Below are 26,442 nucleotides of genomic sequence, written 5' to 3'. Positions count from 1 at the left end.
TTTCACTAGACGGAAGATGTTTGATAATGTGACAAATAAAGGAGGAGGACGAGTCTTAGTTATTTATTCAAACAGCTGTTACACTGAGACGATGAAATACCAAACACATCCACTACTTTCACCATAAACAAAAACATCCCAAATCTGTGTGGTAGGTTTTTATTCGGTCTGTATCTCAGTGTGTTGACTCGGCTTCTACAGGTTTCATATTTTCATGCTTTACAGGTGGAGCTCATGCATCAGGCCTCAGGCTCGGGATCACGTTCAGAGGGAATCTTTTCATACGTTCACTTCAGTAAAGATTCAAACACAAACGTCTTTGTCTCCCTTTTTATAAAGTTCTGAGGCAGGAGCCGGAATATTCATGCTATTAAAATATGTAATGAAAATAAATAAATACATTAAGAGACATTTACCCTGTGAGTGTGTTTGAGGTTTTTACATCCAGAAGAAAGATGAAGTTTACATGATGTGTGCCGGTATAACAGGCGATGTCAGTTTGGTTCATCGAACATAAAACAGGATGTTTGAATAGAATCACAAACGAACATTTGACTTGTCCGTAGAGGAAGACATGAGGAATTAAAACAAACTGTTAAACGAATAAAAACATGAAAGTTGAAACGTTTGACGCTGGCTTCATCTTTGGTGATTTTTCAGAAACAGAAAGTCAGATTACTGTCGTTTGACGACCTCAGCACGACGTGTTCCACTCTCTTTGCATAAAGTTCTCTCGCCTGTTTGAGTCAGGATGTATTGAAGTGTCGCTCCAGTTTTTAGACGTCCAGGTAGAAGAAATGTCATCTGAGATCACTGAAGTGAACATGAAACAAACCTTTAATCTGCAGACGTCCCGATGGTTTAAATTCATCAGACATGCAAAGTGAACTCTTTCACTCTTTACAAGTTCTCAAAGTCTCTTTGTACATTAGTCTTTGTATAAAGTTGCATAACTGAATATTTCTTTAAGTGCTGGCTGAGAGGAAGAAGGAGATTCAAGAATGAACGAGGAGTTTTTATCCACTGATTCAGACTTCTGGATTCAGCCTGAGACGATCCAGAGAAGTTAGACACAAACACTTTCAGAAAGTCAGAACACCTGCAGCAGCAACCCGCAGCAGCAGTGTGCAGCATGCAGCAGCGGCATGCAGCGGCGGCCGCAGCAGCAGCAAGTGGGGTTTAGTCTCAGGTGGTGAGAGCGAACTGGTCCTGCTCGATGGGTTTCTTCACCCAGGCTCCGAGGCCAGCTTTGTGAAAAGCTCTGAACAGGCTCTGTTTGGAGTTGTGGTACTCGGCCGCCGCCTGCTTGGCTTCGTTGTAGCTGCCGGGCCTCGACGTCCTGAACCGCAGGGTGGACGATAGCTGCAGGGACGAAACATGGACACAAGAGCTCGCTGTAAAGATTGAACCATGGGTGAAGTACTTTTAACTTTCTGGAGAGTTTCTGAAGGTTACTGCAGGTCGCTAAAAAGACAAATCTTTCAGTCGATCCAAACAAACTGCTCAAGTAACTGACCAAAAGAAATGTCAGAAGACGACTACAACAACTCTCCAAACATTACAACTTGCACATTTTTTACAACATGCTGACTTCAAACAACAACAAGAAGAACTTGTAACATGTCTTTGAGACTTAAAGGACTCTGCATCCGTCTGTGTTCTCTATCACTGACTCTCTCCGTGCTCTAGATTTGAGGGTTACCTTGCAGTGCAGGCGCATCCAGCGGCCGTACAGCGCGTGTTTACAGAGTCGGGACGGTCGACCCAGGTCGTCCTTCCCCGTGGTGGCGTTGATCACCTCCAGACCCTGATCGCCCACCACCCAGTTCACGCTGAAGTTTGGAGCTTTTCCCGGCTGACGAGCCTCCGCGTTACTGATTCCTGCAGGACACGGACTCATTAGACCGGACACAAACGAACATGGAGGCCAAACGAAGAAGCGCAGTGCAGTTTGAGTTACAGGACGTTTCTCTTTGTGCAGATAGAGAGGCTGTAAACACTGTGCAACACGGTCATGAATTCAGTATCACAGAAGGTGTCGTTTGAGTGTTTTTTCTTTCTCACCGCTGAGCAGGGGTTTGTTGAGGCTGAAGGTCGGCGGCAGGTCCTCGATCTCGGTGATCCTCTGGTACATGGCTCTGGAGAGGTGGTCTGCGTGGTACAGGCTGCCCAGGATGATGCTGGAGAAGTAGAGGGGCTCGGTGAAGTAGCTCATCAGAGAGCCCTGGAAGCCCACCACGTTCCACCTGAGCACACACACGACCAAAGATGTATGGACTGAGATTTGTGTTTTTAAATGACAGACATTAAAATCTGCAAACATCAACCCTGTCTGAAGTAATTCGTTCAAAAACACCATCTGATTGGAGCTCAGAGGAGTCCCGAGGCTGTTAGCGACCTCCTGCAGATTCAACAGACGAGCTAATCAGAGCCCTGCAGGCGCCATGACACCTGACCGAGTGATTGCTCGGATAATTCAGCCTCTTCACACATGCACATAATCATCAGGAGTCCTGCTGCTCGGCTCCAAAACACCCTTCAGACCTGGAGTGGCTCTGCGGCGCTGCGTCTAACACGCTGAAGAGGGAAACTTCAGTTTGTGCTAAAGCTAAATTACAGATAATGCTGGTTTATTTACACACACACACACACAGAGACTGTAAACTATGCTGCAGGTTTTAAATGTGGTGATTCGTCCTGAGCTCTGCCGCAGGAACGAATGCGCCGCAAACCTTCAGAAAAAGAGACGAAGTTGACATCAAACCGGCTGTGTGTTGTTTCCTGTTTGTGGGTTTTATTCTGTTTCTCAGAGAACACAAACCTGGCGATCTTGTCGCTGCAGGACATGGTGAGCAGCCTCTCGCCCTGCAGGACCCCGTCCCACGTCTGGATGGTGTTACTGGACCGGACCGGGATGGTTCCCTCCCCGGACTCGATCTTCGTGCGGAGCTGTCCACGAGCTTTCCTGTTCGGGTGTCTGTCTCCTTGATCTGAGGAGGAACGACACACACAGTCATCACTATCTTTATCACTCGTTTTGAAAAATGATTCATGTGTCGTAATTTCTCCTCCTCTCACCCTCCATTCCGGCCTCGTGAGGGGAGAAGATCCGGGCGTCTCCGCACGGCGACGTGCTGATGTAAAGGTGGAACTGGACGTTTTCTTTCAGTCGGAATCCTTGCGTGTTTTCACAGCGGGTGAAGATGGACTTCTGATGCTCCTCGTCGTGGTTACTGCGGACAGAAAACACTTGATGTTAAAGTATGCAGCGTCAACGCCTCAGAGGACACGGAGAGTAACACCTGTCAGCTCTCACCTGAGGAAGTGCTCCAGCTGTGAGTACAGGAACCTGATGAGCGAGCGGCGAGCCACGATCTCAGCGTGACAGTCGTTCAGAGCAAAACCTCGGTCACTCATGTACTCGCCGTTGATGCACTTTGTCCCCGTGGAGACGCAGATCACCTCGGCCTCCTTCACATCCGTACCTGTACGGGACAGAAGGCCGACAGGAGGAGTTTAGAATCACTCTCTTCAAACATTTTCTGACATTTCTGAGAGTAGCCTTCTCTTTAACCTTTAAACAGGTTTTATTCACAGCATCTTCACGTCTGTGAAAGGGACGCAGGTGTTAGCTCGGATATCTTTACTAAGAACACAAAAAGCATCACGACCACCACGAGGAATGAAACCTGCAGCCGACTCAGAATCTGAAACACGGTGAATTCCTTCCTCTGCAGAGTCCCCGCGTTCAGTCCTGCAGCCCCCTCACCCCCTCTGATGAACTGGGTTTACCTGTTGTCATGACGACGCCCGCCAGCACTTTCCGTCGAGCGTGTGGAGACGTGAAGTTCTCCGTCAGTTCGCTGAACTTGTCGACGACCAGGCGGGAGACGGCGTCCGCAAGGACCTGAAGGAGAAACGGGAAGAAAAAAAAAATTGACCAGGATTATTTGAGGCCTTAATGTGAAAACGTGAGCTCTGCTTTATGGAGTGTCTCTGAGGAGTGCATAGATTTATATATGTTTTCATTCCTTTGTGAAAGTTCTGACACAATTATGCAGAGAAAAGTGGCAGAAAGACGTTTAAAAAAAGAAGAATAAAGACGCACCAGTGCGGTAAACACAAGTGAAAGCTCTTCTTATCAGCGCTGAAACTCCATCTGAATATTTCAATTAAAAATCAGCCGTGGTGTGAATGACAGGCGGAGATGTGAGCGGCTTAGAACAGTCAGATCTCTGCTCCGCTGACTGCTCAGTGAGCGACTCGAGAGGCCGCGATAATGAACGCCGGTGTTTGAAAAGCACTCGGAGCGAGATGCTCATTAAGATAGAGGCTTTGTTAGCGGCGTGCAGGGATTACAGGCAGGGATTAGTTCACGTCTAAACAGATTCTCGGTGTGTTCGACGCTCCTGAGGCTTCTCCGTCTTCACTCAGACTCTGTCAGGTGGGTCAGAACACGAGGATTTCTTTAGACCACAGAGATCTAAAACAACCGAATAATTTATAAAGCTCTGTTAACATATTTATGAGCAACCAAGATGGATTCAGCTGACGTAAAATCAAGTGGGAACTTCAGTAGATTAGAGGCAAACTGCATTAAAAAAACTGCAGTTCCTCCAGTGGCCACTTGAGGCTGTCCCCAAAAGTGAGTCAATCCCCATAGAGCCCCATGTTAAAATGTTTTCCTCACTTCCTGACTCCCTGCAGGAGACAGCCCCTAGTGGACACTAGAGTATACAACACAAAGGTTCAAAGTTCTTACCTGTGGCAGGTGGAGCTGCAGTCCCTCTCGGGGTATCGGTTGTTTCGATGGCGCCTGGTCCAGCTGCATGTTGAATAGAGCGGAAAGAGCGGCCTGTGCAGCTCGAGCCTTTGCCAGTTTCTTGTTCCTCCCTGAGCCCTGAAAGCTCTGAGCGTCCACCCTCACCGACATCACAAAGTTCTTGGCGTGGCTCTCCCCGCTCTCCGACACATAGTCGTATTTAAGGCCCGGCCGCAGCTCGTTGAGGATCATGACTGGGTTCTTGCCGCTTGCTGGGGACATGAAGGGGTTCTTTCCGCTCGGCGGGGAAATGAAGGGGGACGGGGGTGGAGGTAAGGGGGCCTGCAGCAGGTTTGGGATGGGGGAGGGGAGTAACGGGTACTCGATTCCCAGCGAGCAGAATGAACCGTTCCCGTTGGGCGTGAGGTAAAACGGGTCGTCCACAGGGGCGGAGGTCTCAAAGGCGTTGAAGAGCATGTCGGGGAAGTCGGCCTGGTCCGAGGTGAAGTCCGTGTGGACCGACAGAGTCCGGCCCATCGCCATGTGGGCCTCCGAGGCGTTTGGAAACTGGACAAATGATCTCAGAGCTTTCTCTGCCGCGCTCAGTTTGGCCTTCTTCTTGGTGGGACCTGATCCTTCAAAGAGCTGCCCGTTGACCTCCACAGTCATGACGAAGACGGGGGCGTGGACCGGTCCGGTCTGAGACAGCAGCTTGTACTGCAGGCCCGGTTTGATCTCGTTGAGCTGCATGAGTGCGTTCTTCGGCAGGATGGGCCCCGGGACTTTCTTACGCTTCTTGGGCCGATACTTTGAGTGCGTGTGCCCGTTGTTGCCCTCCTCAAGGGGACGCTTCCTCCCACCCCCAGCACTCCCATTGGGGAGTTGAGCAGCCTCCGCCGTGACCCCCCCTTTGGAGAAGAGGTTGCCCACGTTGCGGTTTTCTTTAACATCTGTGCTGCACGAACCTGCGGTGCCCAGAAAGAGTAACTCACAACGCCTTCGTTGCAGGATCTTGTAAATGTAAAATTTAGAGATTCCTTTATCTCTCTTTGCAAACTGAACAAGTGATGTGTGTTCCTTCATGGTGCAGGTTTAATCTCAACATATTCTTTAATCTATGACACAGATATAGGACTAGAAAATGGTAAATGATGCAAATAACCTGAACTTCAATTATTCTCAAGTAAAGCAACCACAAACTGACTCCGTCTATTAGCGTCAGGAATCTACTTGTTCTATCTCTGGATGATCCTCGGTGCAGTTGGAACACAAATCACCCGGCCCGGTTCACAAAGCTGATGGAACTTAATGTAAATTTCCATTTATAACATCCTCCAGCAAAAGCTCCAGAGGTTACTCCTTTGGGTGCTCAGGACAGAGAACAATCCTATGAAGGCAGGTTTAGAGAGCTGGCTCGGAAAGAAAGGAAAAAAGGCTGCAAAGAACGATTTCCCAAAATAATTCTGTTTTTCAACTGAGCCTGAAGGAAAACATCAGAGAGATTAGGACAAGTTATGACATCAAATCTGCAGATTCAGACAGAAAAGCTCCTAAAAACGCTCGATAAGGAGGTTAGAAGGCTTTCCGATTCCATCAAAGGACTCACAGGTGGATTAGAGTTATTCCTCCTTATATGAACTGTAAAACCATTCAGTGTACAGTGAGCTGAGTTGACGACTGTAGAAGAAGAAAACAAGCGCGCTAACAGAGGACGGGACTCAAACACAATGGATGATAAACCCCGCGCTACAACAGAGAGGGCTGATTAACGGTCTGCAGGGAGGAGGGGGCGCTCTGTTATTGTTGTTGTCATGCAGAAATATCCACACGAAGCTCAAACAGAAACTCTTCTTCAGAGTAAGAGAGACGAGAAACTGCAAAGTCAAAACTCTGAGGTCTGAGCGGTTCTGTTTCCGATTTGAAGGTCGGTCCTGTTCGCTTACATTTCAGCACAAAGTCTTTGAACAACCTTGAATGCTACGCTGGCTAAACTGTCCGACATAATCCACGTTTCCTCCCCGCTGGTTTCTCTTTGGTTTAGACAAAACACGGACAGGATTACTACGGTGGCCAACAAGGGCCAAAGCTACAGCCAGCATTATATATTTTATGAAGGGACAGAAACTAAAGATTAAAGTCCAGCAGATGTAGCAAAGAGAGAGTCATAAACATGGGACTCAATATTCTCTTTGATCAGATTTTACATCCAAAATCAGTTCATTGACTTTGCCCTGCATATTCTCTTATCCTCGCTGTATCCATGTTTTACCTCCAGAACAATCAGACCTGGGTTCATCCCGGGTCAGGATACTTCAGGGCAAAAATTAACCGGGCTTTAGGGAGCTTTTCTGTTGAGTATAAAGGTGACAAGCTATCAGAATGGACTCAGCTATCAGGACAGACACGCTGACCCCGGGACTTAACCCTGATCTGAACCTTCTGAGCGGGCAGAAAGAAACACACCATGTTTTCAAGGAGAGAAAAACATCAGAGCAGCTCTGAAAGTTTTTACCTCCATGCTTGAAATCGTTCATCTTTACTCCGAGCTGATTCTGTGAACGATCAAATAAAAAGGAAAGACTCACTCATGGTTTCTTCTTCGTCCGCCTCCCCGGAGAGCAGCCTCTGCTGGTTTCGAGGTACCCGAGCTCCAACTCGACCTGAAGGAAACACACAAGGAAGACAAAGTTCAGTCAGGGACGCCGCCTTCAAAGACGAGACGCTTCTAGTCAAACTACCAAAGCAGCGACGTGGATCCTGATCGGAGAACGTATCCGACTTTGTTTGAGAAGATGGATCAGATATTTGTGCTTGAAGAGAGCGCTCAAAGCTTTTTATTAAAGTGGATTACACTCAGCTGCTCTGTCTCAGATAATTACACTTTCATGTCGATTCTCACCAAGTGACATCAAAGTGTCTTTTAATCAAACCACAAGTTTGATGTCGGAAAATATGAGACTGTTCCGAACCTTACAGGAGTAAAAGACATTGTTGGTGACTTAACAGTAAAACTCCCGTCTTCTTTGATGACATTATTACGGTAGAGGAGTTTGAAAACGCAGAGACACTGTGCGAGCTGCAGGAGTCACAATCTGGCAACTCAATTGATTCTTGGCAGCACATGCAAATGATCTCAGTGGAAGAAAACAGGTTATAAAGTTAGAGGGTTCTTCCTCAGAGGTACTAAAGTTCTTATGGGGTACCCCAAGGTTCACTTCTAGGCCTTTTAGTATTTAGAGTTGACCTATTCTGCTGAACCCCATTTTAAAACTCTCAAAGTGTTACAATGCTGGATGTCCAAACAAAGTTTCAGATCATGAGGTAAACACATGTTGGAGTAACGTCCTAACCACCGCTGTTGTGCCAATCTCTCTCACACTCTTGTAATGTTATGACATCATCATTAAATACGCAGTGTGATGACATTAAAGGCAGAAGTTTTAGCTCTCTGTCGTAAAAAGAATGAAGTCTGTAGATATTATAGTTTTTTATTTAAGAATAGTTTAAAAAGGATCACGCCACAGCTGACTGGTTTCAGCACCACGGACAGCGACACCTTTACCATCAAGTTAGAGATAAAAAAAAAAACAGAACATGGAAATCTATAAAAACACAAAAACAACAGCCACTCAGACCCCAAAATATGTAGCAATAGAACCCAGTTGTTCAAATATTAGTTCCTCTGGATTGTTGGGGTCGATGGCCGTGCCAGAATCTAGTTTGGTTAAAACATGCAGTGTGTAAAGGTTTCTTCTGTTAGATGTGAATTGAAGACGCAGACGTTAAAGACGCTCCCCGTTCAGTCACTTCTGTCAGATTGGGTAATTTTGAGAAAACGAGGTTTCTCAATGAGCGTTCCAAACCCTCCAGAAGTTCCCGTGTCTGTCACCAGTCGTCCTGATAACTACATTTGTTGACATTTGACTTCCTCTGAGTTAATTTTCTTCTTCTGTTATCTGGAGAAAAAAAGGGAACCTAAGCCCTGCTCTCCTCCAGCCGGCTCACACAATGGAGCGTCTGATAACATTGTCATTTCTAATGTTTGCAGCCACACAGCTGAGTGGCGGCGGGGCAGGGGGGCCCGTATCTGCACACAGAGCGGCGATTATACCCCTCCCGAGTCGTTCTCCCGTCAATCCCATCGGCTCCTTGTTTCACGCCGTTCTCCCTCCAGAGGAAAGCTGATTAGCTGTTTTCTGTGGGTCTAATTGAGGTTTGCTCACTTGTAGATGAGCACAGCAAACACGGTGGACTTTGTGTTCATGGATTTAAACAGAGAAAACATCCCGAGCTCAACATGGCGACATAATACAGACAGAAAGAAAACACAGATTTAAAACGTTTCTCCATGTTGGCTAACAAAGCGTCTGATTCTGGCTGAATGGGAGACTCAAACATCGACTTTAAATGTTTGAAGGTTTTATTCAAAAGTTCAAGGGGATTTCCTGCTGGCTTCTCTGACAACAACGCAGCAGCCAGTAAGTTTAGATTCTGGTCCTGAATGCTCTGGATTTGTTTGGACCAGTCATGGTCAGTTGGAGAACGAGCTCAGGAGGAGCTTGTTGTCTTGTTTTTCCTCGAGAGTTTAAACTTTGAGAGTATTCTTCATATCGTCTTTATTTGTTTGAATACACACACGGCGTTCTCCGCCTCGGCGTGTAAATGTGTCGACTCCAGAGAGCTGCTGTGGTTAGTGCGCTGGCGATGGATGATCTGCAGCAGGAGAGTGGGAGTACAAATAGATTTATTCATTTTGTCCTCTCCGTCTGATGGACTCCGTACGACACGCACGGTCGCCTCTAACGTGCACGCCACTCTCCATCCCCGCCCGCTGGTTATCCTCCAAAAATCTCATTTTCTCTTCCAATTTGTTGACGGTGCTTTGTGTCACTGCTCGACAAATAACGTTCCACATTGTGTGGAGGTGTGAAACAGCAGATACACCCGGAGCAAATGGAGGGAAGCAAAAAGGTTAACTTCACGTCCAAACAGGCGAGGTCAAAGGTCAAATACACGGCAGAAAAGCGAGCGTCTAGGTTTGATACAAATGAATCCATCCGAGTCTCTTTCCTCGTCCATGTAGACATTTAGCCACGACCTGTACCTGACTTTTTTCACCGCTCTTGCACGGGAAGTGACAATTTCTTTCGACCAATCAACAGACTGCAGTGTGTCTAGCTCCGCCCTTTAGTGTCAGATCGGTGCAAAGCTGAATTCACCAAACTGAATTCCTCCATGTCGTTGCTTTAAGCTCCAAAATAAGAGGAACGAATGAGGCAGCGAGTTCTGCAGTTCTGTTTTTCAAGATGTAACGAAGACAAACGGACTTCCCCTTTAAGAAACTTTGCTGCAAATTTAAATACTCTCTGTTGCTTCCCTGTAAGTAGATGTTGTTGTTTTACAGTGTATTGATATTCGTCGACAGTAACGGCCGCCTGGAAGCAAAATCAATGTGAAAACTGATGGCAGGCTGCGAGGATCATTCATCGTTAAAAGGCTAAAGCGTGAGAAATCAATCTGTCTTATTAAGTCGTGGCCTCCTGGAGGGGTAGAACATAAATTAAAACACTGTTTAGAGCTGTGGACATGTTGGACACGCGACCTGAGGGGGTGTTAGACCGCCATCAGGAAACCCCGTCAACGCAGAACCTGGACATCAGAGGTGACTGAGCAGACGGGGATAAATGGATTTCAGGCGCTCGGGGCGAGTTACAATCAGAGCAGGAGAGAGAGAGAGAGAGAGAGAAAAAAAACAGCTGCAAACATCTGTCACAGGACTCTCTCAGAGGTCTAATGTAGACGGATCGATGGCGGAGGAGAGGCAGACAGCGAGGAGGGCCTCAGACATGCGACGCTGACAGAAACACGGCCGACGGCGCTGCGCTTCTCTCACACACAAACTCCATTTTGTCGCCATGAAATGACATTTGTGAGACGAGCAGGAATTGGACCCTGACGGAGCGCGGCGTGACACATCGACGGGCAGGAGAGGGGATGAGATGGCGGACAGAGAGAGGGGAAACCTGGACGTAAAATCAGAAGAGAAAAAGTGAGGAAGAAAAATGCTTATCATCTTATAACTAAAGAAAAACATGAAGTTTGGTGTCGGATATAAAATTTAAATTAAATTCAAAGCTGACATTTCGCCCCCGTGATCAAGAAATTAAGACATTTCCGTAAAGTTTGCTCAGTTCAACGAGATAATTGTCTGACCTTTTCAGCTCCGAAAGGTACAAAACGATTATTAACCCGCGATTCCTCCTGGAAGTTCCTCCTTTAGATTCACTTTCTCGCATGCCACGAGGCGGGACGGAGACGTGACATTTGAAACACATTACAAGAGAATCAGATCAGATCGTCTGCCTGATGGCACCGCAAAAAAAAAAGAAGTTTTGAATGATTTAAATGAACCGCTACATCGCTGTCTTACTGTAACTAAGCGTTCTGTGTTATCGTACCCTTTGGAGGCAATTTTAAGGAACCCTAAAGCGGCTATTTAAAGGGATTCTATGTCGTCTGGTTTGTGGCAGTTTGAAGGATTCATTTAGGCAGTAGCCCCGCCCCTAACCCTCCCTTGGTTTATGGTCTATCTGACTCTAATTGGGACGTACATATCGAGTATTCCGAGAACGGTGGAGACCAAAACAGAGCTGCAAACTGAACTTACATTGTTGACATTTTATTTCTCATTATTAATCTTCTTTTTTTAAATCCTTAAACGGCCCCAGAAATAATCATCCAATATTGTAAATCTTATAACTCGTCGTATCTGAAGCATCGTGACCTCAGATGACCTTGAGCTGTGTTCTGAAGTGCTTCCTGTGGTCGTCTGTAGAGCTCTATGAAATCATATCCCTCTTTGTGTGTCCTCTGCAGCGTGCAAACTGAAAATCCTCTTAATTGCTTCACCTTCAGGCCGGCCGGCTCGTCTCTGTGCCCCCCAGCAGAGAGGACGCTACAGCGGCTTCGATAGTCTGCCGTCAGCAGCGCGAATGTCTCAGCGAGGGGGGAGGAAGGGGGCCAGTGTGATGGTCTGCATGGACGCCCTGTTGGTTAAGTGAGTCACATTAGCGTGTAGAATTGATACAGCGCCGCTCGGCCCCTGCAGCTACCGCCCGGCCGCACAGCAAATTAAAGCCGTCATAAAGATTTCACAGAGAGGCTGTGAGAGCGAGAGAGACGTGTGAAGCCTCCGAGTGTCCTTCAGAGGCTCAGACGACTTTATTTTCTCCAATTCAGCAGTAAAAAAAAATGTTGTTCTTACTCTGTTTACTCAAGTTTTTCTAATACACGGAGGGAAAAGTGGAGCCAAAACCCACCTGAACTCCTAAAACAGAGGCTGGACAGCAACCAAACAAGGCCGAACTGCGCCTTAAAACGCCTCCTAAAGGGCTCTTTGACAGTTTAGAGACTAAAGAAACATACGGACAGAAAGATATATTTTTAAAATGCAGCTTCATTAAAGAATGAATTGAGAGCGGCGACAGCACTCGAAGCGCCAGAGACACACTCTGCTTGTTAGGCATCAGCAGACAGCTCCTCCCCGCCTCCTCCTCCTCCTCCTCCTCCTCCTCCTCCTCCACCTGCCCGTCAGTCCATCAGCCCCCGCTCTCTCTAATCCCGAGGCCGTGGGGTGTGAAATTCAACATCAGCCCTGGGCGCGCTCTCGGGGAGATAGCGGAGGACTCGGCCCTGACGAGGCCGAGGTGAGCGGAGATAACCATCTGTTGTGCTCAGCGAGGCCGCTGATGCAGAGAGGGAAAGATGGAGGAGGGTCACTGAGGGCGAGGGGGGAGGAGGAGGAGGAGGAGGAGGGGGGGGGATGGGATATCTCAGTATGAACTTCTGAGATCTTAAGAAGAAGAAAAAATTCAGGCAAAGAAAGAATATCACGACGACCTGCCGTCATGTCTGCAGGGAGAAAAACTAGGCTGCACAAACACGGCTCAGAGGTTAACATAGAGCTCTATGGAGACTGACTCACTGCAGGAGACAGACTCTAGTGGACACTGGAGGAACTGCAGCTGTAAAGTTAGACATTTTAACATGGAGCTCTATGGGGACTGACTCACTGCAGGAGACAGACTCTAGTGGACACTGGAGGAACTGCAGGTTTACTACATTTTGAAGCCCTTGAAGTTGGTTGCTGCTTGGTCAAAAGATTGTTACCGCTTTCATTTACGGGGATTTTTAACCCCTTGCACTTCCAGAGAAAACAGCCCTGAGTATCGTTGTCACTTGTAGCAGAGATATTCTCGCTATTAGATGATGTTCTCTCTAATGAGAAACATCCGCGCTCCGCTGCTCCCTCCTCCTCTCAGTCCCAGAGCGTTCAGCAGGTAGTCAGCAGCAATTTTCAGGCCCAGGAGGCGCGGGCTACCTGTGCTAGCGTTAAATGAAAATGAGAGAGAGTGCCAGGAGAAGAGGGAGGGGAGAATAAACTGATAAAGTTACTCTGAACAGACAGAAGAGAGGACCACGTGGGGTCGGGGAAATATGAAGTAGAGCTGCACATATTAGCGTCACATTTAGAAATCCATAAAGGTCTTTGTGCTCTAAAACACGACCGATGTTTGACTGCAGCATCTTTGTTTAATCTGCAGCCGTCCCTTCATCATTTCTCTGCTCAGTCCTGATGAGTTATTTCTTGACGCTGTGACACCTGACAGGTGAGTTTGACTCGTGTAAATACCTTTCTCTTTATTAGCGACGGGCGGGATGATCGTCTGTCACACATCCTGATTTCATCTGAAAACTCGGGAGAGGAGAGAAGATACAGATCTCACCTGAAATGTGCTTCAATTAAAAGTCAGTGTTGGTTCAACAGGAGGCTCTTCCTCACCTGTCTGAGTGTGTGAGTGTGTCTGTGTGTGTGTGTGTGTGTGTGTGTGTGTGTGTGTGTGAAGGTTTCAGAGGGGAGTCGGGTTATCAGCAGAGCTTCAGGGGGAGGAGAGAGGAGGGGTCTGTATCGGCTCCTCCACATCACAGAGCAGACAGACACAGATCTTTAAAGCGCGCACACACACACACACGCACACGCGCACGCGCACGCGCACGCACACGCACACGCACACGCACACACGCACGCACGCACGCACGCACGCACGCACGCGCGCGCCCCTGAGTGGCGGCGGCGGCGGCAGGGCGTCCTCGCCTCACAGAGCACATCGGCTTATAGCTCGTCTGAAATTCACTTTTGCTCCCAGTAGATTAAACTCACACTTCAGTTCATCTCACAACACGCCGCTTAGCAGGGACGATGACGGGCTCCTCCTCGCCGTGCATGCAAATAACCCCCCCCCCCCCCCCCCAAAAAAAAATAAAACAACGCCCACTTAGTGTTTGTAAACGTTCACGTGTTCACAAGGAGCTTATTAGAAACATGCAGAGGCTTTTCAGGTCGGGTACAATCACTTCTATCTGAACCACTTCTCTTGCCCGCTTCCATCGCTGCAACACCTGTTGACCTGATAACTGCTCTCATATCTGGCAAACAGAGGGGCGTCCAAAACGGCCGTGTGGGGGGGGATTGCCTTAAAAGCACCTACCTTCTCTGGTCCAAACAAATCCAGAGCATTCAGGAGCAGAATCTAAAGTTAGAAGGAGGACATACTGGCTGCTGCATTGTTGTCAGAGAAGCCAGCACTTCAACATGTTTCCTTAATGATCAGATAGTAAGATACCTTTATCATCTCACTCTCTACACAGCTCACTGAGTGGACCTTTAAGGGACTAAATCTGGACTTTAACGAGACATTCTGGTTCAAAGAAATCATTCCTGTTCAATAACTGAACTTCATTATTGGATGGTTTCAGCGTCAGATACTCGTCAGGTAAATAAAGGAACAACAAACGTTGAGCAGCCTCTCCTTCTCTGACCTGCTGATTTCTATAACATCCAGAATAAATCCTTAAAAATGAATCGTTTGTTTGTGTTTGATCGGATGTTTTCTGCTCTCACGATCAGAAATAGAATAAAAAGACCTGACTTGTGTGTGAGTGTTGATTTACAACCTGAGAATCCTGCATCATTGACACTCTAAATCTATCCTCGACTTCTCTTTCCTCTGTGAAGTGTGTCAGAAAGTTACCCGAGGATGCATTCTTCCATGAAACAAAATCAACAGAGACTAAAATTAAGAACATGGAGCCACAGAAGACGCAAATAAACGAGAAGATAAGTGAGCAAAACTCAGAGCCTGGAACACAAAGTCAGGACGGAACAACCTCTGTCCCTGCAGCAATCACTCCTCTCTCTCTCTCTGTGTGTGTGTCTGCCCCGCTCTCTGACTGTCAGGTGTCAGGACGCGGCGGCGGCGGGTGCACGAGTACCTTTGCGCTCAGAACGCTTCTTCCTCCTCCTCTTGAAGCGGCGGCGGATCAGACAGCTGTACGCGGCCGCAGAGCGAGAGACGTCCAGCAGCAGAGTCATGATGGAGACGACGAGCGGATAATTCACCCCTTCAGCTCGCCTGCAGGCTCCAACACTAAATACTGAGAGCGAGCGTGTCTGTGTAACTTTGTACAGAGGAGGAGGAGGAGGAGGAGGAGGAGGAGGAGGAGCAGAGAGCTGTGGTAAACAGTCTCCTCCCTCCTCTCTCTCCTCTTTTTTTAAATCTGATTGAATCTTTAAAAATATAAAAAATGACCTTTGAAATGTTCCTCCATCACACACAAACTAAGAGGTCAAAGGGCAGTCAGAGCGGCTAAGGGGCAAAAATGTTGTGGGGCTTTTTATTCCTTATTTTAGAGATAGGACAGTGGATGGAGAGAGAGAGAGAGAGAGAGAGAGAGAGAGAGGGGACAGACAAGCAGGAAAGGAGCCACAGGTTGGATTTGAACCGAGGCCGCCTGCTTGGAGGACTACAACCTAAACTCTGCACACGTTACACTAAAGAGAGAGGAACTTTATTAATAAAATAAAATATAAATATCATGTGTCAGAGGTAAATTCTCCTCCTCGTGTTTGTCAAACTTTTAAGACAGGAAGCTAAAAAATAATAAAGTCAGCGTGACTTCATGTCTGATAAGAAATCTGGATATTTTAAATCAAGATTATTATTATTTCACCTTTATGTGAAGGTGTGAACTCCAACTTAAAGGCAGCACTGACCCCTGGTGGCTGACAGAGGAAGTACACCCTCAGAGCTGAGCAGACTCATTAAAGTGACGATGAGCAGATTTTATTTGACCATCCCGTCGAGGAAGACGACACGGGGGAACAGGTGAACACACACCTGAGCCTCTCCCTCCACGACAAGCAGACAGATCCTTTCAAAATAAAAGCTTAACCCTTCAGCTGGCAGAGGAACAACACCTTCACACGTGAGCATCTCCCTCCACGAGGATCTTTTCAAAATAAAAGCTTAACTCAGCTGACAGACAGAAGAGCAGATCTTCTTCAAACAGATAAAAAAAAATAAACCTGCACGACCACACACACACAAACTCCTGCTCAATAACAGGCTCTGAACTTTCTGAGAGACTCAGGCTGGAGTGTGTCCAGACTCTCTTCATCTTCATCTTTTTTCAGGGTTTCACTTTTGCAGAACGTCACAACAACCATTTTATCTCAACAAGCATCAAGAAAACGGACCGATGTACCTTTCCAGATCTGAAAACAGGAAACACTTAAAGTCTCGTCTTTGAAGCCCGAACAACAACAACGACGACGAGGACTCAGAAAAAGTGAGGTTTGCTGCAGACATCAGATTTATAACCACGAGAGGAAATGTTGTTCGATCAGCTCAGGTGTGATTTGTTGGTGGTTAAATGAAGTTACTGTTCATGCAAAGTGTCTCAGAATCGTCTGCAGGTTTTTTCTGCTGCAGCAAAAAGTCTGAAACTGAAACTTCTGATGAAAGAGACACAAATTATCTCCTTGTAAGATTTTCCTGCAACAAAATTCAACTTCATAACTCTCCAAAAAAAGACCAATCAGAGGAGGAGAACAGGTGTAACCCCTGAGGTGTAATGCTGTATTCAGCCCACAAGGTGGTGCTGTTTACCTTTGTTTGAACAGCGAGCACATCTTTCTATTGAGTCAGTGATATCAAACTCAAGAAGCTGCAGAGAGAGAGAGACGCGCTCATTATCACGACCTGGAAATAATTTAATCCATTAAAATAATAATGATGATGTCACTGTGATGTCATCATCGTTATCTCTCCTCTGAGACGTCATGATGAAGGGAAACGTTTTGCATGTCATTTGATTATGTAGAGGGTCGTGGAGTGAACGTTGCATGATGGGAAATGTAGTGCGTGAGGATGGGTCTTGTGTCAAAGTCTTTGCAGAGGCAGGAAAAAGTGAACTGACCTGTTCGAGCGCCGTCGTCAGGAGAGCGTCTGCGAGGACTTAACGAGACGGAGCTGAAAGACACAAAGACACGACGGCTCAGTTCATGTTTGAATATTGATATACATTTTTATTTAACCAGGAGAGAACATCTGCAGCCAGATGTGGCCGCCTCCAAGTCGTTGAGAGCAGCTGGTTAAGTCTCAGCTCTGCTTGTGATTGGTTCAGAGTAAAGGGAGCAGCAAACTGAAACACCTTTTTCTCCGGTTCAGTTCTTTTGGAACAGACGGTAAGAAAAGGTCCTGAGACTGAAGACGATAAGTCCCTGTACTCGTCTGGATGATGGAGGTCAGAGGTCATGAAGGAAGACGACCTCAGATAGACTTTAAACACGTGCAGACAACAAACAGTGAAGAGTGATGAACCTGAGAGGTCACTGATACTCGTGCAGGGCGTCCGACTGAAGAGACCGACCATCGTTTCACATCTCAGGCCTCGACGTGGTGAACTTTAGTTAATCTGAACAGCTTCCTTAAAAAAAAAAAACTCAAACGACAATTAAATATCCTTAAAATAATTAACTTAACAACGTCTAAGTGTGCAGCACGTTCACAAAAACAACAAATCTTCTTTTTCATGAAAGCCTCAAAGATTTAGTCTCGTTATCGTTTGTCGAGAGATGTTTAGGAGGATGATTGTGATTAAAAAAACACTAAGAGAAGGAGAAATAACCAAGATTGTCAAAGTAAAAGCAGCCCTAAATGTGTAAGAAGCATCATGAATCATCCTCAGAGCTGCACAGTGACCTTAAAAGACCTCCAAAAAAAAACAAGACAATTTTATCTTCAGACTCCTTGTTAGTGAATCTCTGAGCGGTGTTCGCCGTCAGCGTCAGGAAATCAAACGTGAGTGTGACGGAGAAGAAGAGAAGAAGAGCCCGAGCACAGGAAGGAGGATGCATGATTTCTTTCTTTTTTTGAAATCCCTGCACACACACACACACACACACACACACACACACAGGATGAGGAGCGAACACGAGGAGGGGGATGTCTGCAGCCTACTTTCAAATTTACATATTTTGCAGAGAGAGAGAGAGAGGGGGGGGGAGTGATGGGATGTGAGGGGGAGAGAGGGTGGAGGGGGGGGGCGCAGGGGTCTGACAAGGACAAGAGAGGATGCTGAGAAACAGAAAGTCAGCACTTTTAAGACCCTTCAGGGTCGATGTGAGGGTCCAGAGGGTCCACCATACAAAACCTCCCTCTGAAAACCAGCGATTTTAGACTCTCAGAGGATTTCTTACTCTGTGACATTTATGTGTTGTAAATGTTTGACGTAAAGAAGAGACAGGTCAGGAGGGGGGGAGGGGCTGCAGAGACAGGTGGGGGGGGGGGGGGGGGGGGGGGTGAGGGGGCTTTCCTCACTCCCCCCCTGCATCTCATGCGTTTGCTTTAATCGCCCTCAGATGAGGCAGATGTGACGGGACGGAGGAGAGAGAACCTGCAGCGAGGAAACACACACACACACACACACACACACACACACACACACACACACACACACACACACACACACACACACACACACACACACACACACACACACACACACACACACACACACACACACACACACACACACACACACACACACACACACACACACACACACACACACACACACACACACACACACACACACACACACACACACACACACACACACACACACACACACACACACACACACAGCTGCAGAGGAGGTGTTATTCAGACCTTGCAGGGGTGTGTGTTCCTGCTTCAGCGTGTTAGCGTCACCTTTACGACTCCTTCACCTTCTACACGAGGACACGAAGCGCTGTAACTTTTCTTAAAGGGACACTACACCTATTTTTAAATTCTGCAACTCTACATTTAAATTTAAAAAAAAGGGGAATAAGGGGGCGGGGGGCTGCAGAGATTTTAAAGATAGTTTGTCGACATTTCTTTTGGATTCTTTGACTTGAAATCAAACTGCCTTCACCAGCTCGCCGTGCAAACATGTAGAATATGTAAAAACGTGGATGAAGTTTTTAACAGCTGATTGATTATCTCCAAAGGAACAAAGAGGAACATTTGCAAACAGAGACAGAAAACATCGTCCTCCTCTCGTGGTCGTCGTCTTCTCTGAGAAATAGCCGTCAGTCAGTGGATTTATTTTAACGGCAGACAGCTCTCCTGATCTCCGCTCTCAGGGAGCCTCTTCTGACTCTGTTCGAGTGTTTGGAGGTGAAATCGAGAAGGTCATTCCTCCGGTCTGCAGAGCACCTGTGGGCGCATCGTGCCACAGATGAAAAGAGTAAAACAGCAGTGATGATTTCTTGCATGAAGACTTTCCTACATGGAAACTTTGTGTTTCTTGCAGGACGACTGAGCGCTCAGGGTTTCCTTCAAAATAAAAGCGTCCTTATCAGCCTCGTCTCTGGTGTCAGCGCTTTTATCTGGACTGAACGAGTCCCCCGAGTGTTGTTGAATTACGGCGGCGCAGGGGCCGTTCGATTGGCTGTCTCTTCCTGTGCGGTGAAACGTCCGTCACACACACACACACACACACACACACACACGCTAACAGTTTGTCATTTACCCTCGCATTCTCACTCGCCTTTTGTATTGACATCGAGGTGAAACCTGAGGACGCAGGCCCCCCGGGGGGACACTCTGCTGCGGGAAAGGGTCACACACACATATGACCTTCAACGACACCGAACCCACACTGTGATCCCGTTCAAACCTGCAGCTTCCTTTTTGTTTTTTTGTGGAGGAGAAACTTGAAACTTTTTACGTTTGTGCATGTTGTTTTCTTTTCTCTTTTTGATTTAACTTGAAAATCCAAAATGAAAATAATGCGATGGACATTCCGATGAGTGGAAATTCATATTTGGATGTGACGTTGTTTTTAGAGGTCGTGAGAATCTGAAGAAAGCCGTCAGCTGATCGTGTTCGTTAGTGATTTTTAGGGAGGTGAAGCTCGTGGAGATATTTCAGGAAATGACGTCACAGGACGTTAAAACACAAATGCATGTACTGGTGACCTTCACTCCTGACGCAGAGGTCAAAGGTCGAGCAGTAAAAATGTGAACTCAGCGAGTTTGTTTTTGTCTTCTTTCATCACTCTCTGGTGCGTTCACAGTCTGCTGGGATATGACAGCGTCCTGCAGCAGCTTCCTGGAGGATCCATCATGCAGACGCCACCTGATTCGACCTCGACGTCGTGCTCGTGCAGCCGCGGCCTGGAGGTGGATGTTCCCGTGTGGAGTCAGAAACGCAGAGGGGTTAACTGAGGACGCCGCCTCTCGCCGCGGAGCTGACCCCGATTCTTACTGAGATCGCTCCTGACAGGACGACCACACGAGGGCAGGGAGGCAGCTTTCACACGCGGCGTTCTTTGGTTTTACAGACGGGATCCGTCCGCGGTGAAACAAGGGATTCTCCTCTGAAGTGTCGTGTTCTGATTCAAAGTGGAGATGAAGTGGCGTTCAAAGTCTGAGCATCGAAAACGAGACGATAAATCAGATTTAAATCTCAAATCTAATGATGTGTTTGGAGCGACGTCAGAGAGGATCTCATCACCGACTCTGTTTCAGAGTGGGGAGGGGAGGGGGGGCGGGGTGTCAGACAGGGGCCACGCTGTGACAAGAGGAGGAGGGGGGGGGGGGGGGGTGACTGACCCCTGGGTGCTGCTGCTGCTGCAGGGAGACAAGGTGACTTTATCTCAGAAGAGACGATGATGAGTCGCTTTTCCTGCAGCGTCATCACTTACAGCTGCTGCTTGATTAGAGGACGTGATGCATTCAAGGTTCTGTTTCTTTATCTATAAGAACTTCAACACCGCGGAGAGAAGAACCTCACTCAGTCTTTAAGGAGTTTTAATGTCAGCAAACATATTTTAACTCTGGTTTACCAATCACTCATTGAATCCATCCTCACTTTTAACATCTCATCCTGGTACAACTCCCTCACCACCAAACACAAAACCAAACTCTCCCACATCGTTAATCAAAATTATCGGTTCACCACAAACTACCCTCTCCGAACTGTATAATTGGGGAGGACGCCTCTCACCCCCTCCACCACTCTTTCCAGTTACAGCTACAAATTCCCTCTGGCCCGGAAAATCATCTACAAAAAATCCTTCATTCCCTCTGCAATAACCATTCTGAACAAAATCAAATAGACCCCCCTTTTTAGAAACTGTTGTTTTTAAGTCCTCTTTTAATGTTCTGCACTTTCTGTTTTTAATGTTTATTGTTCAAGAATTGTTGAAGGAGAATTTATGTCTCTGTTGGGACAGACAGTAAAGTATATCTATCTATCTAAAAAACAAGTCCTCAGATGTTTTCCTCCTTCATGAAGCAGATTTGAAATCCCTGCAGGAGCTCTGCTCGCCTGCACAACATTTACCCAGACAAACAAACACTTCATGCTGAATCAAAGATCGAATTATGAGCTGTTTTCTGGCGTCAGCTGAGTCAGGTACGAGGTATCCGGGCCTGTCGTGACTCCCGTTTACAACTTTAAAAAGGTACAAGTTTAGGACTGCAGCTTGCACCTTTTCTTTTCTCTCCTTTGGTCTTTAAACTTTAAAGACAACAAGACAAAGTGTGCACACAGGTCCAGATCTGTGCTCTTATCACAGGTATCATAAACACTCCTGACTCACACACACACCATGTCTGTGTGTTCAAATCAAAACAACCCTCCACACCTGAGCCTGAAGGCATCACAGAGCAGGTGAGCCCGACGCGTCTAATGAGCCTCGACTTCATCAGAGAGAGAGAGAGAGAGAGAGCGAGAGAGAGAGAGATGAAATATTAAAGACGCTGGGCTCGGAGCGACACCACACAGGAAGACAGATATCGCTGAGTGCAGAGAGGATTCTGGGAAGGACGCCCGTCAGCGTCTCAGAATCTGACGCGGCAGAAGTCAGACGGAGTATCGACGGAGACGAGGAGCTGCAGAGATTCACACGCCGGGCGCTCGATATGTTTCATCAGCTGATGTTTCAGTTGGAGGAGATGTTAGAGCAGAGCCGCAGAACTCTTCCATGTTTTTCTGATCTCACATCTTCATGAAGACGTAAACAAACACATTTGTTTCTCACCTGAGCAGGTGTGACTCCAGCCTGTTTTTACGAGAGCAGCTGCTACCATCTGTCAGAGAATTTCACAATCCAGTCAGCAGACGCCCTGACTCATCTCTTAAAAGAAGGATGAAACATGACTCAGCTTTTTTAACGAGCTTAACAACGAACTGAAACCACTCCCGCCTCCTCCAGACATCCCGCCTCTCGTCCTCCGTCATGTCTCCGAGATGAGGACACTTCCTCTCTGTCCAGCCGTCGCCGCGGGATACGGCTGTCATTAAGATAAAAGAGGAGCGCTTGTTCGTCCCCGGGCATCTCGACCATCGGCTCACGCTCTGAGGCCGAGACGGAGAGGTCACTTCCTGTTTTTGTTGATGAAGTCTGGTGACTTTCTCTCCCTCTCTGACAAAAAGGAAACAGATTTTATTTAACCACAAACACACCAGACTCGTTGCTCTGCGTCCATTGGTCGGTTTCTTTGCGTTTCATGGAATAAACATAAAGTTCCAGCTTTTCTTCTGACTTCAAATAAAAGACTCTTATTCTGAAGGAACAGCAGACTGGATCAGGGGAGACACACGGGGTTAATCTTGAAGAACCTTCATTGTGTAAAAGAGGATTCAGACGTCTAAAAAACGGTCAGACCACCCGGCTAATCCCCCGAGAGAGGAGCCATGGCGCTCGACCCGAGGTTAAGTCTGAGATCTAACGGAGAGACGAGTACAGAGACGGAGGAAGACGTGTGAATCACGCTTGATCCTTTTATACCTGCTCCTCTGTCACAGAGACGCTCTCATGGTTTCAAGTTGACATTCAAAAATGAAGATGAAAATAATCTAAAAATGTCAAACAGAGCTCAGTGTTGGTTAAATTCTAAGTCCCGCCTCCTCTTCTCCTTCATATCTCCACCGTTTGAGTCACACTAACTGATTTTAAATACTCATGCATGAAGAGAACATGATTCTGTCCTCCGCCTTTTTACTTCTATTTCCGTGCATGTAGGCTAAGTGGGAGACACGAGCGAGCCCGCAGCGAGTCGAGGCGAAGCCGTGCAGGGGCCAGAAGTAATCGCAGCACAAATGAATTTACAGAAAAGGCGTTCAGCTGCAGCCGAGGGCGTTTTGTTCCCTCGCTCTGCTGATCTGTCTCCATAACACGAGCTTTTAATGAACTCAGTGCGATACCGACCTCTCTCAAAGAAGAGCAGGATTAACGCTCTTATTCTGAAAGAGTCAAAGCGTAGAGAGTCAACAGACTGATCCCAGCGAGGACGAATTCAGATTTTTATTTCAGGACTAAATTATTCTTCATCGGACACGTAGAAACAGTCGGTCTGACTGAGGCTTTTTAGTTTTAGCTTCTTGGTCATCGTCAGCTCTTTTCAGTGCCTATGAAGTTAGAAAGTTCATAGAGGAGTACCCCAGGGTTCACCTCTAGGCCTTTTGGTATTTCAAGTTGACCTCTTCTGCTGACCCCCTTTTTTTAAAACTTTCTGTTTGGTGTAAAAACAGCAAAGACGGCGGAGCGATGAGCTTCTTCACGGCGTTGTTGTTGTTGAAATCTCTGTAGATATAAGACGCTTGCAGCAGCAGCTTCCACATCGTTTATATGAAAGTCCCTCTAACGCTGCCTCGTGGCTTCTTATTGATTTTTACACACAGCGTCCATTAAGGCAAGGCCGACGCCGACTGTCACCACGAGAAGCTCAAACCAGAGCGAGTGAAGAGAAACAAACGAGGGGGACGAACGCTTCTTTCTTTCCACTTCATCATGATGTCATGAAACATACTGCGGAGGATTGTCCTGCAGAAACAGGAAGCAGAGCGAAAAAGGGGAACGCTTTCTGGGGCCCATCACACGCGGAGGGTCCAGAGGCCTGCAGCCTGTGACCCTGAATCAGCTTTTAAAACAGAGTCATTAGACGCAAAGAAATACAGAAACAGTGAAACTACCAATAAGGACTTTCTAAACTCATAATACTCTTTAGATTTTTGCTGCACTCGAGCTCAATAAGAGCTGAGAAACATTTAATTTGTAACATTTCTTCTGTCGTTACTGGCTGTGATGGAAATCTCCTAACACGTCTAAAACAAGCATCTTATTTTAACACCTGCAGTTTGAGTCCAGTTTGGGACCTCTGGTTCATCTTTAAAATACCTTTTTTTATCAGGGTAGAAGAAATGTTCCTCTGCAGTGCATGAGTTATGAAAAAGTCAACTATTAATAATATTTCTTCTCTTAAATTATGACATTTCCACCTGACTATAAAAATCAGCCGTTTTCTCACAAGGTTTGGTTAAATGTGAACAAATCAGCTGATTTAGTCTAAATAGTAAAACATGACTAAAAACAGAAATAACATTATTTATATATTTATTTTTTATATTTGAGAAATTTCAGGATTTTATGATGTGCAGCAGATATTTCAGGAGTCGTGCTCTGCGCTTTCCCTCGCGATGAGAAGCTCACACCGAACGTCATTGAATAATCCGCTAATTTAAGAAAACTCGGCTTTATACAGGAATAAAAAACGTTATAGTTTAATTAAAACAAAGATCTAGTTAAAGTGGGCTGAGCCTTCAATTCGGCATAGAAACAGAACACACAGCCGTCGTAGATCAAATAATAAAACCACAAACTGCTCAGTTTTCTTCCACCAGAATTCACCCGCTCGCGTTGTAAGAGCAGCGGTAGCCTCTTAACTAAGTTGTAATTAGACAAACAGAACAGCAGATTTCCACTTACAACACACGCCGAATTAATGAGTGTACTTTGTTTGTATTAATGTGTTGGTGTGGTCTTTCTTGAGCTCCGTATTTACAAGGTAAAGCGAACAGCTCTTAAATAGACACATTTCTAAATGGAGTCTTGACTGCAAGGATGAAGGACGCTGTAAATATGTGAACTCAGACAGAAAATAAGAAAATTAATGAAAAGCGACCAATTAACGGGCACTCACGGTGAGCTGCTGCGTGAACCTGCTGTCAGTCTGAGGGTCCGAGGAGTCCACTAAACGTCCCCGGAGCCGGTGATGCTGCAGCGGCGTCAGAACTCCGCGGAGATCACGCTAATGGTGGTGCGGGGCTGTGCGGGGAGTGAGGGAGAGGGAGAGGGAGAGAGATTACAAAAAAAAAAAGAAAAGAAGGAATCTCTGGGAGATGCGAGCCAGGAGAGGTCTTTCCTGACTGCTCTGAAATCTCTACACTCTGATTGGACAGTAGGGGAGAGGTGGGCGCAGAGAAATGAGGCCACACATTGGCGCATTACGCACGAGCACACACACACTGATTGGGCACAGCGGGGGGGGGGGGGTTATTCACCATGTGCAACACAAATACACACTGCACCGAACAAGCAGAGAATGGAAAAACAAAGATGCATAAAATATAATATATAAATAACATTTTAAATAACAAAAATCCTTTATTTTCCCTAAAAGTGTCTGTTTGTTTCTGTATTTTTTAAATATGAGTTTATAAGAATTAAAGAGACAACAGCCCACAGCAACACAAGAATTTCTTTAACAGCTGTTTGTAATGATTCAGGTCTCTGTGCGTTTCTTCAGGTGAATTCTACGGAAGCTGATTAGGGCCAAAACATGCCTCTAATTATTTCTCTAATCAGCTTCCGTAATTTTGTATTCTGATGCTCTCAATGTGACGCTCCTTTATTTCTTCTTGTGAAGTAAAGTATCTGTGAGGTGTCTGCGTGGGACTCGAGCTCCGCTGGACCCGAGCTCAGGTGGACTCGAGTTCATGTGGACTTGAGCTCTAACTTTAAATCAGACAGAAGTCCTGCAGTGACTACACTTCTGTTTAAACACTCACTACTGTTCAGATTCCTCTCCTCGTTACTCACAGGACAGGTTTGTGTGTGTGTGTGACTACACATCGTACGGTGGCCTGAGGGTGAAAACACAAACTCAGTAACAGAATGACTCACCGTCTCCCTCTGATGTCAGAGTGAAACATAAGATGTCTTCAGTAAAAGTTTAGACTATATTTATTGAAACTATAATTATGGAGACCCAGAGAAAGGTAGCTACTGTCAGGTAAAAAGTTAAATATCAACAACTCCTGAGTCGTGTGAGGCTCAGCCTGAGTCTCTCTGAATGAAGTCTGGTGTCTCATTCCCCCAACAGGAACCTGTAGCAGTGACACCCGTGTGGCTCCGCAGTAATGAATCACTGTCTTTATTTCAATAAGTGGATGAAGCAGCTGCTCTGTGCAGAGTCAGAAATAACCTCTGAGGTTTGAGGATGA

General features: G+C 46.6%; 1 protein-coding gene across 1 annotated transcript; it reads right to left on the bottom strand.

The window, feature by feature from the left end:
- Positions 1–143: 143 nt before the first annotated feature.
- Positions 144–15,252, bottom strand: LOC132959474 (double-stranded RNA-specific editase 1-like). The gene is made up of 10 exons (XM_061032501.1): positions 15,095–15,252; positions 7,348–7,422; positions 4,763–5,727; positions 3,793–3,907; positions 3,317–3,485; positions 3,079–3,233; positions 2,822–2,990; positions 2,065–2,246; positions 1,703–1,881; positions 144–1,362 (listed from the first exon to the last, which is right to left on the bottom strand). Exons 1-10 carry the CDS (start codon positions 15,192–15,194, stop codon positions 1,186–1,188), a joined length of 2,286 nt encoding a protein of 761 aa, XP_060888484.1. The 5' UTR covers positions 15,195–15,252; the 3' UTR covers positions 144–1,185.
- Positions 15,253–26,442: the final 11,190 nt, after the last annotated feature.

This window comes from Labrus mixtus, chromosome 24 (assembly GCF_963584025.1).
Source record: "Labrus mixtus chromosome 24, fLabMix1.1, whole genome shotgun sequence".
NCBI classification, from domain to species: Eukaryota; Metazoa; Chordata; class Actinopteri; order Labriformes; family Labridae; genus Labrus; species Labrus mixtus.
This window is presented reverse-complemented; position numbering and strand designations above follow the sequence as displayed.

Bases quoted from the DNA above. Each gene is read 5' to 3' on its own strand.
- LOC132959474 (XM_061032501.1), bottom strand. From the start codon at position 15,194: ATGACTCTGCTGCTGGACGTCTCTCGCTCTGCGGCCGCGTACAGCTGT. The intron at 3,486-3,792 runs GTAAACCCAGTT...TGTCCCGTACAG, and splicing joins GGGCGTCGTCATGACAACAG to GTACGGATGTGAAGGAGGCC. The intron at 2,991-3,078 runs GTGAGAGGAGGA...GTTCCTCCTCAG, and splicing joins TCACGAGGCCGGAATGGAGG to ATCAAGGAGACAGACACCCG.